The 13,483-nt window shown below is 36.7% G+C and overlaps 1 protein-coding gene across 1 annotated transcript; it reads left to right on the top strand.

Annotated features, from left to right (window-relative positions):
• The first annotated feature begins 1,928 nt into the window (after positions 1-1,928).
• Positions 1,929-3,344, top strand: LOC141631925 (uncharacterized). Its single transcript, XM_074444533.1, has 2 exons — positions 1,929-2,114; positions 2,205-3,344. The coding sequence occupies exons 1-2, from the start codon at positions 1,929-1,931 to the stop codon at positions 3,342-3,344; spliced, it is 1,326 nt and encodes a 441-aa protein (XP_074300634.1).
• Positions 3,345-13,483: the final 10,139 nt, after the last annotated feature.

The raw sequence follows: 13,483 nt of genomic DNA, 5'->3' as shown, positions 1-13,483 counted from the left end.
GTAGAATTTTGTTTGGATGATTTTAGGGATGATTTCGATTAACTGGTTGATGCTTAACTATTGTCATTTAGGTTGGCATTGGTTGATGGAGGATATTTGTAGGCCGATGAGATGATAACTTGAGCATGAGGGTCATGGTTGATGTCCTGGCCTGCTGTTTTGCTATTATGCTGTCTGACTAGTAGTTAATGTTGTATATATTGGATGTGTTGCAGCTGTTGTCATGCTGCTAAGTGCTGCAAGCTACTTCAGACTTCTATTAACTGCTAGACGATCATGCCTACTGGTTTTGTGATGGTGTTGGTGCTGGGCTGGCTGACTGTTAGTAGTTTTAGTGCGCTTGCGGCTGGTGTTATGATGTTATTTGTTGCCAACTTCGATAGCTACCGCTTCGGTGATGTCTTGCTGCCGCTACCTACAAAGGTCAATCTGGCTACTTCTTTGGTAGCTGGTCATAGCTGCTGCGTGGTGCTGCATATAGGCTAGGTAGGTCATTCATCTCATTTCTTCCTTTGTATTTTGCTTTCTTTTTGGAACTGTGAAGTATTCAGGCATTTGCACCTCTTATTCGTATATGTATTTATTGCAAATTTGGGCATTAGGTGAATACTAAAGGTATAATTCTATCTCACTTGGCTAGTGTACCCTTCCTTTTTGTGAAGAATCTATAATTAGCTCCTTGAGTACATTCAAGGGAGTTCATTCATAATCCAACTTAACGAGATAGTATATTCTATTTTTTTATCTTAGTTATGGACTATGATCTTTGCTGACTATTGTTAATATTATTTTATGTTGATGAGCTTAAGTCCAGACAAGGACTATGATTTTCAACACGATTAAGTCATCCTCATTTTACATCGTACAATTTGTTCATCTCAATTAACTTATTATGTGTAATCAATTGGTTAATGTGTGTAGTGTGCGGACGTATGATGGATGACAAGACGAGAATAGGAAAAAGGAGCCAAGAATCCTCGTTAAAAGTAAATTTGAGCATCGTTGCCACTTTTTGTCATGACGACCCTTCGAATTTGTTTGTAATATCAATATATTTATCGAATCCAGATCATGTTTTGGAAAGAGATAAGATTGCTTTTGTAAGTTGATGGTGATAATATATGTTTTTAATATTTGCAATAAATAAATTTATACGTATCTTAATTTTCTTGATTGCTATTTTTTTTTTTTACGTAAACTTAAGAGACCTGTTTTGGTCAAGAAACGGTCTCAAAGATGAGATCAAAGATACCAGTTTTGGCTAATAACAAGTCTTTTAAACATTATTCAAAGAGACCGGTTTTTTATGGGAACAGGTTTCTTAAGTATGACAAAAGAAACCGGTCAAAATAACCGGTTTCTTAGGCTAAGACACCTATTAGATATAGACCGGTTATAAACCGGTGTCTTAGGCCATTTTCAACCGGTTTCCTAGGCATTTTTTTGTAGTAGTGTGAGACCGGACTTAAACTCGGGTTTGGTATAAAAAGAGCAAGCAACAAGAGAGTTGGTCGTCAGACGAGTCTGAAACAAGATTATTTTGTTTGTCGGATGGGTGGAAGATGTCCCGTAAATAATGATGCCGATGATTTAATGAGGGCTAACACGGTTATCGCATGGTGCAATTGCAAATTTCAAATGAAAGTTGTTGAAATACAAGAGAATAAGTGGATGCTTGTCATGCTATTCGGGTTTCATAATCATGGTTTAACGTTGTATTGTGACGGCGAGATATACTTCGCAAAGTTGATGAAGAAGAGTTGGCGTATATCGACGCCCAAGTTAGAGCTCACGTAACACCGACTATTATTAGTGCGGGTTTGCATCAGCCGAATCCTGAAAAGTCAAGACCTAATCGGCGACAAATCTACAATCGTTCTCAGAAAGTAAGGGCCGAGGAAAGAGACGGGAGAAACCCGGCACAATAGATGTTAGCACTAGCTGTTCAGCATAAGTACGTTCATTACTGGGTCATTGATCGGGAGACCGATGAGCTAACCCATGTGTTCATGGCTCATCCAGAAGCCGTTAAGATGTTTCGATCATACTATTATGTGGTCTTAATCGATTCCACATACAAGACAAACTTACACGGTCTTCCGCTTGTTGAGATGGTTGGAGTCACACCCGTTGGGAAGACCTTTGTGATCGCGTATGCTCTTGTGATGCATGAGTCCGAGGATTGATATCGTTGGGTCTTACAGCAACTGAAGGCCCTTCTTAATGATGTTGTTCAACCTAATGTTATTGTTACTGATTTCGAGCAAGGGTTGTTGAACGCGATTCCCACTGTTTTTCCGGATTCGTCTCACTTGCTATGTCTTTGGCATATATATTCTAACGTGGAGACGAGAGCACTTCATATCACGGGTCAGGATAGTTGGGTTAAGTTCATAACTTGTAACTTGTTTAAAGCGGTTATCGAGGCGGAGAACCGAGATGAGTTTGATGTGGCGTGGGCCAATTTGGCAAGGCAATGGCCGGGAGTGGCAGCTTATATTGAGGGTCAATGGATCCCGCACGTGGAGAAATGGTCCAAGTACATAACAAACAAGATAACTCATTTTGGGAATATTTCTACATCCCGGGTTGAGTCGGCTCATGCAAATTTGAAGAAATGGTTGAATAGCGCGAAACTGGTCATTGATAGCATTTGGATCCATTTTCATTCTTTGTTGGAAACGCAACATGTTGAGATTGGACACTTGTTAGAGTTATCTAGATCGAGACGGTTGACGGGGATTCGTCGATTATTCTCCAGACTTTCTTATAAAATTTCAAAGAATGCCATCATTGAATTGCGTGGAGAATTCGAAAGAGGCGCCAAGATGACGGAAGATGCCTTGATGATCGATTGCGGTTGTGTAAAGACTTCTACACTTGGTTGGTTATGTGCTTGTTCACTTCATGGCATATATAGAAACGGATCTCGAGTCCCTCTTGATGTCTTACATGTATTTTGGAGGAAGTTGGAGTACGATGGTTCGAAGGCAATGCCGGCTTGTGACGATGATCGACTCGAGGAGTTATTTGATGAAATTCGGAATGCAGATCCGAGTATGAGATCATCCATGTTCTATGCCCTTTACTCTCAGATACATCCGGATGAGGAGGATGTATACGAGCCTCGGGTGAACGAGAACCCTAGAGGACGTCCAAAGAGGGCAACTCGTAGAGAACCGTCCGTCGTTGAGCATGCACGAGTTCGGGTTAGCTTAGGCAGACGGAGAGGTAGAGGCAGATCAGCTACGCCCCAAAGAAACGCGTCTTCACAACAACCTACCACCCCCGGGTCCACTCCGGCGGTTCCTGTTACTTCGTCTAGTACCCCCGTTCCACTCTGACGGTTCATGTTACTCCGTCTACTACCCCTTGTTCCACTCAAACGGGTCCCGGTACACCGTCTACCACCGCTACCACGAGTACGGGGAGTTTCAGCACATCGTACTGCGCACCTCTAGAGGTAAACTATACTATTGGTCATTGGAGGTACTTTCCTTATCTTGAGTTTTTGCCTTCCTGGTTTACACAGTATCTAGAAGCGTGGTATAATCCATCCGGAGACGGTCATTGTGGTTACCGAGTTCTCTCACATGCTGTTCGGGGTGACCAATCTCATTTCACGATGGCTAGAACAGATTTACTCAGGGAAATCCGTAGTTCCATTTACCGTGATCATATCTATGGAGCGGAGAAATTTGATGCGGAGGTAGCTAGAATTAAATTTATGGATCAGGCACCGTGCGGCTCGACTCATTGGATGGACGGTTTCGATCTATATGGTTATGCTACTGTAGACATGGGCCACCCGCGCCGCGCGCGAAAGCGCTTGAATAAGCGTGCATTTGTGGAGTCGCCACCAATTTTTATGGGAAATTGGAACCGTTCGAATACCTCGTGCCATGTCAAGACACAAAGTAGTGACATGAACACTAAGAACTCGTTACCCTTAGCATTCTATGTCTAGAATGACTCTCGTGGATGCCAATGAACACGGATGTTCACAGAGATCTGAAGTAAGGGGTGAGGGTACGTATTAGGAAGTCCTTTTAATGAACACCTAATCCCGCCCGCCTCGATGGCGGCCTCTACTAATGATTAGGAAAATTATTCATATTTGATATATTGTCGATTATATGCATGCAACAATGCAACATCCACAGATAAATCCTAGCATGTGAATTAAACTATGTCGGTTAACACGTAATCTAGTAATTAATTATGTCAAAGTTGGAATGTTAGATTAATTACATGTGAAAAAGCTAGATAAAAGAACAAAATATAATTTACAACTGAATATACATCATATAAATGCCAAAGACGGGATTTAGGAAAGAATTAAAAGAAAAGAAAATTTAAACGAAAAGGAAATAAATAGAAAAAGGAAATAAATAAGAAAAGGAAATTTGAAAAAAATAAGGAAATAAATTAAAATTGACAAAAATAAATTAAAAGATTTAAAATATAGCTAAATAGGTGATAATGCTAATAATAGTCGATTAATATATACACTACGTCAAAACGGGAATGAGTTCAGGGGCAGAAGCCAGCCTAGAACAGGCGCAACAATGGGTGCGTCCTCTGGAAGAGGCGCATCACCCACTGCGTTTGTTCTGGGACGGGTTCTGACTGTGAAAGTCAGACTCGGTTGGTTGTTACGGTTGATTGATTATAAAAATTGATTGTATTTACATGTTAATGATTACACCCGAATGATAAATATTAAGAATGAATTTTATGTACAAAAACCGTCTCAAACCAATTAATATCGATTACTAATGATTATAAGACGAATTAAACGGATTTGAAAGCTTAAAGGTTGAGTTTAAAAAATAAACAGAAACTTTAATGTACAAAAAGTGAGTTTAAGAGACCAAGTATTAAATACCAAGTCACTAAAACCCAGATTTGAGTATGAGACATAATAAACTAACCAATATGAAGAATTAGCGATTTAAACCGATTAAAGAAGAAAAGGTTTAAGAAAAATAAATTGACGGATAAAATAATTTGATGAAAGCTAATTAAAAGATGTAGGTTGAAAGAAAAGAAAAGAATTGAAAAAGAAAGAAGGAGAAAAGTTTGAATCCGAGGAGAAGAAGAAACAGAGGAGCTGAAAGCAGCCTCTGGAAGAGGAGCAGCAAAAGCTGCGATCCTTCCAGAAGGCACAGCATACACTGCGTTTCTTCTACTCGTCAGATCTGAACAGTTTTGACGAAATAAGGTTTGAAGCTTGTGTCTTAACAAATTATCGCCTTGACATTAATATGATATAAACTCGTAAAACAAAATACAACAATAATATAAACAAGATTAAAATATGGGATTTTACACCCTCAAATTTACATGTTAGCGTCGCGAGATTTAACTAAATCGACTTTTAGTGGTAACTCGACTCGATCTATGCAAATATGAAAGTGCCCTTGAAAAAGGAATTAAAAAGATTGATTAATTGATTGTGTAGTGGTCAAATGGGTCGGTCATGCAAACGTGGCTGGTACTCAGAATGATCTGAGCTTACGTGGTCGATTGATCAAGCACGTAGGCGTCGAATGCTTAGAGCAAGGTCTAGAATGCAAAGAGAGAAGAGAAGGGGGACACTCGCGTGAAAAATATGTGAGGCAAAGGTCTCTATTTATACTAAACACACGGAGGAATTATGGTAAGGGTAGAATTTGGAAAGGAATAGGAAAGAAAGATCCGGAAACAACCGACTTAGTTGAAACATGGAAATTTGGACAAAAAGAAAGCCCTAAGAAAAGGTACAGCAGGTGGTGCGTCCCTTAGAAGAGGCGCAGCACTTACTGCGTCCTTTCTCGGGTAGGGTTCTTTTGCGCGAGAAAACGTGTTTGACAGCCTGTCGTATTTTAGGCATAACTTTCTCTACAAGACTCAGATTAAGGTTATTTTGGTGGCGTTGGAAAGCTAAGATAAAGATCTAGAACATTTGGTGAAATAGGCCAGACCAAAAAAAGTCGTTATCACCTCGTAAAACGGGCCTAAATGTCGGGTTATCATTTTAGCTAAATGAAATGCACATTATGTAATGTAAACTTTAAGTTTAGCTCAAAGAAGTTACATGGGACTCAAAATGAGATATATTCATAACATTTTATGACATCCTAAACTTAGGTAGACAAGCACATTACTTTTGACTCGGGATCTGACGGTTTTAGGAAAATGAAGCGGTTTTTGACCCGGACTCCAAATGTACTCTAATTACTGTCAAAACGACCGTAATGACACCTAGATGACGACCATGAGGTAGACAAGAGTGTATGAGTTACCGTTTATTAACCGATTTACAAAACGTCATAAAATCGCAACATATGCTAAACATGCGACCCAATCATCACTGGGTATTTGGCGGGAGGTGCAGAAATGAGGTATCTACAGAGCCCCCACTTTAACTGAGGCTTGGACAAGGCGAAAGTTAAAGTATAGCCCCCAGGTCAATTGAAGACTACAACCTGAAGACTATGGCGACGCGAGGCGGCTCAAGGGGTCTGAGCCAAGGACCTGTCATCGGGAACATTTTAGAGTATGTCGACTATCGGGGAGGGTCGCTTAAAGTCCATTAGACTACGTAAGGAAGCTTGCCAGCCATAAGAAGAAATCATACCTGAGACTTCTTTCACGAGATGTTTTCGGAAGTGCGTAGGAGCTGAGGGTAAGACCTAAAAGATATGTAAGGATTGTGCTAGGGTGTGGGGCCCTAAAGGAAAACATTGTCGGGAAGGAGGCCAAATATAAGTTCAACCTAAGGGGTAACCAAGATTTGGGTTTAGAAACTCTAAGAAAAAGTGATCCTGAAGGATAGAAATGGTAGGAGTGTTTGAACTCTAGGGACACTAATGGAAAAAACCTCTATTGCGTCAGTTGTAAAGGGCTTTTTGCGACGGTTTTGGACTGACGTATATCGAGGGGTCGTATTTGATATGCGTCAGTTGTTGAACCGACGCAAAAAGTTTACCATTTGCGTCAGTTGTGTTTTAAAAACCGACGCAAAAGGGTGTTGATACGTGCATATTGTATAGTCTTTTTAGCCTATTTTAGCACGTATTTCTATGCATTTTTGTACCGTTTATATAGTATTATGCCCCGAATTGGCTACTTTGGTTCGTTTTGTCCATTTTGTAGAAATTAACGCGAAAGTAGTGGAATCGTACCATTTTTCGTCCTTTTTGCATGCATTTAGAGGAGACGGGATTTTCCTGAGTAAGATACTGCATTGGGAAGCGTGAAGGCACAGTTTACGTGGCAGTCGGGCATGGATTTCAGCTGAATTGAAGACAGAAGACTCGATCGAGTGGTTTCTACATCCTTGGTTGGTCGATCGAGTGCTTTTCTACTCGATCCAGAAGTGCTGTAAAGAGGGGTTACTCGATCGAGTAACTATTCTACTCGATCGAGTAGATTTTATGGAGTTTTAGTCGATCGAGTGGTTTTATTCCACTCGATCGAGTGGTTTCTGCTGGCGTGGGCTTTAATTAGCCCGTGAATTTATTTTATCTTATGGTCTTAGTTGTTTTTCTATTTAAGCATTACGTTAGTAGGTTATTAGCATCGAATTTTCATACTATCTTTTTATCTATCATTCAAGACTGCGTACTATTTTCTCCTTCACCGTAACTTTATTTTGCGATTTATTTCGCTCGGATTTGATTGTTCTTTACGCCGGATTCGCACGATTGTAATCTCTTTCTCCTTTCTTAATAATAAACTTCATTTCATTTGCTTTAATTCTTCGTCTTGCTTTATTTACTTTTTGCCCTAATTTACTTTTTATGCAATTTAATCATCGTTTTAATATGTTGAATGCTGGTTATTTATCTGCTGTTAGTTTTGATAGTATTAATAGCAATATGAGTAGCTAAATCTAATTCATGTTGGGATTAGGGGATCTACGGTAGAAATGTGACGATGTAGTAAATAGGTTAGATGAATTAATTGTGAGATTCGGTCACCATAGCAATTTAATTGTATTTTACCGACTTAGTTGAGTGCACGCTTCTGAGTCACCCTTTTAATCTGGCTAAAATTAATCCTGGATCGAAAGATTGGACTAAATAGGCCTGCTATAAACAGTAGACTACCCTGACGAGGATGAAAGTTAAGTTAGTGGTATTTTAGGAAAGAAAGTGGACCGAAAGGACCTTTCCATATCCGTCTCGCATTAGTTTGTCTAAGTTATTTACAGTTGAGTCACTGGACTACCGTAGTGAACCGAATTCCTGACATGACCCTTCTCTATCTGATAGTTTAATTCCATTTCCTGCTTTTACTGCTCTTTTCTCTACTTCTCTTCCTTTAAACCTTCTAGTTTAGAAAACAATTCAAACAAACCCCCCATTTGTGACCAAATAGACGGACTTCTACAGATATCTTGCCTCCCTGAGGAGATCGACCTGACTTCCCTAGCTATATAGTTAGTTTAGTTAGTTTATTTTTGATAGGTATACGACAGAAGTATCAGGTGTCATTTGCGTCAGTTGTATCAATAGAATGGACGCAATAGACTGTAACAACCGACGCAAATAGTTGTTATTTGCGTCAGTTTTTCCAATAATCGATGCATTTGCTTTGTTTATTTGCGTCAGTTCTACCAAAACCGGTGCAATTGATATTTTGTTTTAGCGCCAATTTATTTAACCATTTGCGTCATTTGGTATCGGGATGCAATTGATGCAATTAATATTTTTTTTATATACAAAATTTTGCTACCAAATTTTGGGCAACACCTCCTTATAAAACTGACAATTCGAATACAAAAAACAACTGACAATTCGAATATAAAAACTTGAAAACCTGCAACAAGAAATCCAACCAACTACCAATACATCACATGTAAAGCAACATTATATTTCATTTAACCTAAGAATGTTCCAAATACAATCCAATGTATACAAAATCTCACAATTGTCTTAGTTACTAAGCTAGTCTATACTAAATGTTCTCTAAATATCTAATATCGTTGATTGACATAGTTGAAAAATGAATGTGTGCACGTGATGTATTATGAAGATCAAGAATATAAAACCCTTGTTTAGACACACCTCTTCAATGGAACAAGGATTGTTAGAAGCTACAGTCGACATCTCTTCCAATGTAGTATCTGTGCTTGTTTTGTGCAAACGAACATAATGTGTCAACCCCCACGCTTTATAAGTATACCATCCTGTTGGAATATGTGTCCCCCGACAATAATGCGATCACAACTTTTGATCATGATGATCACATGTTTAAGTCTCATTTTAAAGAATACAAATTGGGAAGTATTTTTTTATCATTTGGTCCACACATATCGTAATGATTGGTGACTAGAGTTTGATATTATTTGTCGTGCGGACGGTGGTGATCGATTGATCCTCTAGGTCATACCTAAAGGATAATACTCTTAATTGATCATTTAATTAATCGTATAACGTTACGAGTTAATTAAATTACTTGAAAATTGACGGACGATTTTGGAAGTAAAATTTACGTATCTCATTATAATCTAATTAAATAAGATACGGTCTAAGTGATCGAATTGTTTTATTACTTGGATGAAATTATTGTTTAAGGAAACAATTGAAATTGAATGAATAAATTATTATAAATACAAGATGTTGTGATTTATAATTGGTAAATTATTTTGGTACAAGTAATTATGAATTACTAAGTCAATTTTGTATATGACGTATTTTTATTAATGCGTTGATTTTTAATATGTTAAAAATACATAACAATTTTATGTGACATGTGACATGTGACATATGACAATTTGACAAAGATAAAATGGAGTCCATTTTATCCATGTTAACCGAAAATAATGGGTGGATTAGGAAAATATTAGTTTAATTATGTTAGTGGTAAACATAATCATGTTTGTCTAATGCTAGCCATGCAAGCCTACATGTTCTTGTGAAGGCAACCTTGTGCATGCATTGGCTCCTTCTTTTCCCCCCTTCCACCCGGTTTTGAGAAGAGAAATCCCATGGGTTTTTCTTCTTATTTTACTTAATATACACTATGATATTTACTAGTGTATTATTCATTCTAACACACATCTAAAATAAGAATTTTAGAGAGATAAAAAGATTTCATTCTCCTCCTTCTCTCAACCGAATTAGAGAGCACAAAATAAAGATTTTTGGGTCAATTTTTATTTAAATTAATGTTATTCTAGTATTAATAATATTAATTTTATTAAGAGTATATCTTGGGTATTATTCCTTGGGAGGGATACTATACTTGTATCCTTTTTTCATCCATTTAAGGAGAGCTCAAGAACAAGAGAGTAGGAGAACTCTCTTGTGCCCTTTGATCCGAAAATACAATGTAAGAATAAAGATTTCTTCCTTATTTTACATATAGTTTGCATGCATAAGATCACTTTTAATTTTACGAATAAATTAATATCATAGCATATATGAATATGTTGAGTAATAGAGATCTAGATTTCTAACAAGCGGTATCATGAGCCTTGGTTGTTTGCATGCAAATCGGTTATAGTTTTTCCGAGTTATACGATTAACATATAAAACTTGTTAAATTTGTGTTATTATGATATACCACGAAAATAATTATGCATGTTAAAGTTTATGATCCTAAAATGTTTTTAGGATATTTTGGTTAATTTATGGATTTTTATTGTTCATCTTATTTAATAATGGCATTAAAAATGTGATTTTATGATTAAAATGTCATTTTTGGACTAAAATTAGCTAAACTTCGAATTTTCCAGTGATTTTTGCATATGTTATCACATATATTATTTTTAGATGACCTGTAAATTTTCATAATTTCTGGAGTTCTTATGCTCGAAATTTGGATTTTTCATGTTTAAAATCGGATTTAGAAGAAAAATAGGTTAATATGAGATAAATTTCAAATCTGGTCATAGAAATTTAGTATGTTGTCACATGAAATTTTACAAGATGTGTGTAAAATAATAGGCTATATTGAAGTCTTTATGCATGATTTATGGATTTTTGATGAAAAATAGCATAAATAGTGACTTAATTAGTAAATAATTGCTAAAACATACTCCATGACTAAGGAAAAACGTCACATGTTGCTTTTTATTATCTTTTTCAGATCTAAAATTGAAAAGTTGGTGAATATAATTTTTCTCATGTTTTTATGATTTTTATTGATAAATCCTATAAACCGCAACATAGTTTTTCTGATAATTTTACGAAATTATAACCTAAGTTTTTGAACATTATGAGTGTCATGGTATTTTTCCAGAATGTTCATAAGTTTAAATTTCAAATTTTTGAATTTATTTGAAATTTTGTAATTTATTTGAAGTTTATAGCATTTTATTGTATTTTAGGTCCTTTAATGAACAATTTTAAGAAATATGAGTTAATTATAGTCAAATAGTTAGTGGAGACTAATTTTGAGTCCTAAGAGGTTAGGGTAATTAACTTGTGCATAAATATGAATTTATGTAATTTTTGTGATTATAAAACGTTGAATCACGCAAATCCGTAAAAACCGTGTAATATACGATATTGGCTCCTTAAAGGCGATTTAGCATAAAATTGGGCATGTTTATACATATTATAATGCTGCATTTTATTTATGATTGTCATAATTTTACTTTATGTAATTTTGAATTATGTAATTTTTACTTAGTATGGCCTTAGTTTTAATTGGTATTACCCGAAATGTACGGGAATATCGATTCAGTTGTAATTTATTGTGATCTCGTATCACCGTTTTGTAATTTAATAGATTTATTTTATTTTAATTACAAATGTATAATAGGAAATTATGTAATTTGTTATGTAATTTATTTATTCCGGAGTTCCTTGAAGACGGTGTCATTCAAAGAAAGCGATACATAAAGACGGTGTCACCTCGAGATGTGTGCCATAACCGAAGTTCAAGGGACCAATGGAGTTGGTTTTCGAATATGTAATAGTTAATTAGATTTTCTATTTTAGGAAGGCCATACTAGGATTTATTTTATGCTTTGCATTTTATTTATATGTCGCATGCATCGCTAAATCGCCATAACTAAAACATGCATTATCATTTAATCGAGTTTATCGACCGTGTCAATTACAATTATCGTAGTTTACCGCTTTAGTTCACTTAAAACGTGATAGATAATAAATTTACATGACCTCTCGCTAAAATAAACAATTGAGACATAGCCTTACCAAAAAGTAGAAACCATGAAAACCTATTTTGCGAGGGAGTGCACTCGGCCATCCCGGGGTACAAACCTTGTTACGTAGGGGAAGTGGGTGATAAATGTCTATCCACCTAATTCGTGTTGATGAGGGTTTCATCGGCCATCCCGTGCCCAAGTTAATGTGAATTTGGATCATGGACACATTTATTCGAAATTTGGATTGACCTCAACGGAAGTATTCGTGACCGTAGTCACATGTGTTCCGGGCTATAGATAAACATTAGAGTAATTTTATCGACCAAGAATTCTAAAAGTAGGATCGATTAAACGTTAATCCACCGAGTTATATTAATAAGGGTTTCATCGGCTATCCCGTGCCTAAGTTGATATGAATTTGGGTCTTGGAATCATTGTTAATAGTTGGGTAGAGGTCACTATATAAATGCTCATATCTTGTTAATTTATTTACAAGTATGATTCAAAAGACAAATGTTAATATTTCCTTTCCTCCATATTTGTAGTTCATTACAATGAATCCATCAAACGCTACCGCACCGATAACTATTGAGTCATACCACAATGTTCTTGACGACGTTTGCTCCAACAATGATTTCGACACCATTAGAGAACTTCATTTTGGGATAGGTTCGGATGGAAACCTTAACTTCATCACTTCTACTAGACCACCTACTACTACTAGATCTCGTGTGAGCCCGTCTCAGGAAGACTACCTCATACAATCTATAGGGTCTTTGTCTCTGGAAGATAAAGATGCCAAAACTAGTGGGAGCTCAAGCAATCAAGTTCCTGCTTCAAAGAGCAAAAAGTTCAAGAAGAAGGGAAAGAAATTCAAAAACTTCAAGCAAGTTAATGATGAGTGCCATTATTGCTATGGCATGGGACATTGGCTTAGGAATTGTCCCGTATATTTGCGAAATATAAGGGAAGGAATCATCGTTCCAAAAGGTAAAATTCCTAAAGAAATTTATGTTATTGATATAAATTATACTTCCACTACGACATGGGTACTAGATACCGGTTGTGGTTCTCACCTTTGTAATCATTTACAGGGTTTAAGAGACGTGAAGAGGCTTAGCAAGGGAGATGTGGATCTACGCCTTGGAAATGGAGCTCGAGTAGCGGCCGAATCCAAAGGAACTTATATTTTAGCTTTGCCTAACGGATTTGAGTTGTATTTACATAATTGTTTTTATGTGCCTACACTCTCTAAAAACATTATTTCAATCGCCATGCTAGACATGGACGGTTTTTGTTTTGTCATTAAGAACAATCGTTGTACTATTTCAAGGAATGATTTGGTTATAGGCCAAGCTTCTTCCATCAATGACA

This window comes from Silene latifolia, chromosome Y, assembly GCF_048544455.1.
Source record: "Silene latifolia isolate original U9 population chromosome Y, ASM4854445v1, whole genome shotgun sequence".
NCBI classification, from domain to species: domain Eukaryota; kingdom Viridiplantae; phylum Streptophyta; class Magnoliopsida; order Caryophyllales; family Caryophyllaceae; genus Silene; species Silene latifolia.
The sequence above is the reverse complement of the archived record's forward strand: the minus strand, read 5'-3'. Positions and strand labels throughout refer to the sequence as shown.

What these genes read in the sequence shown, in the direction of transcription:
- LOC141631925 (XM_074444533.1), top strand. Translation starts at nt 1,929, where the DNA reads ATGTTAGCACTAGCTGTTCAGCATAAGTACGTTCATTACTGGGTCATT. An exon ending in GTCTTCCGCTTGTTGAGATG is followed by an intron (nt 2,115 to 2,204) that starts GTTGGAGTCACA and finishes TGGGTCTTACAG; the next exon opens with CAACTGAAGGCCCTTCTTAA.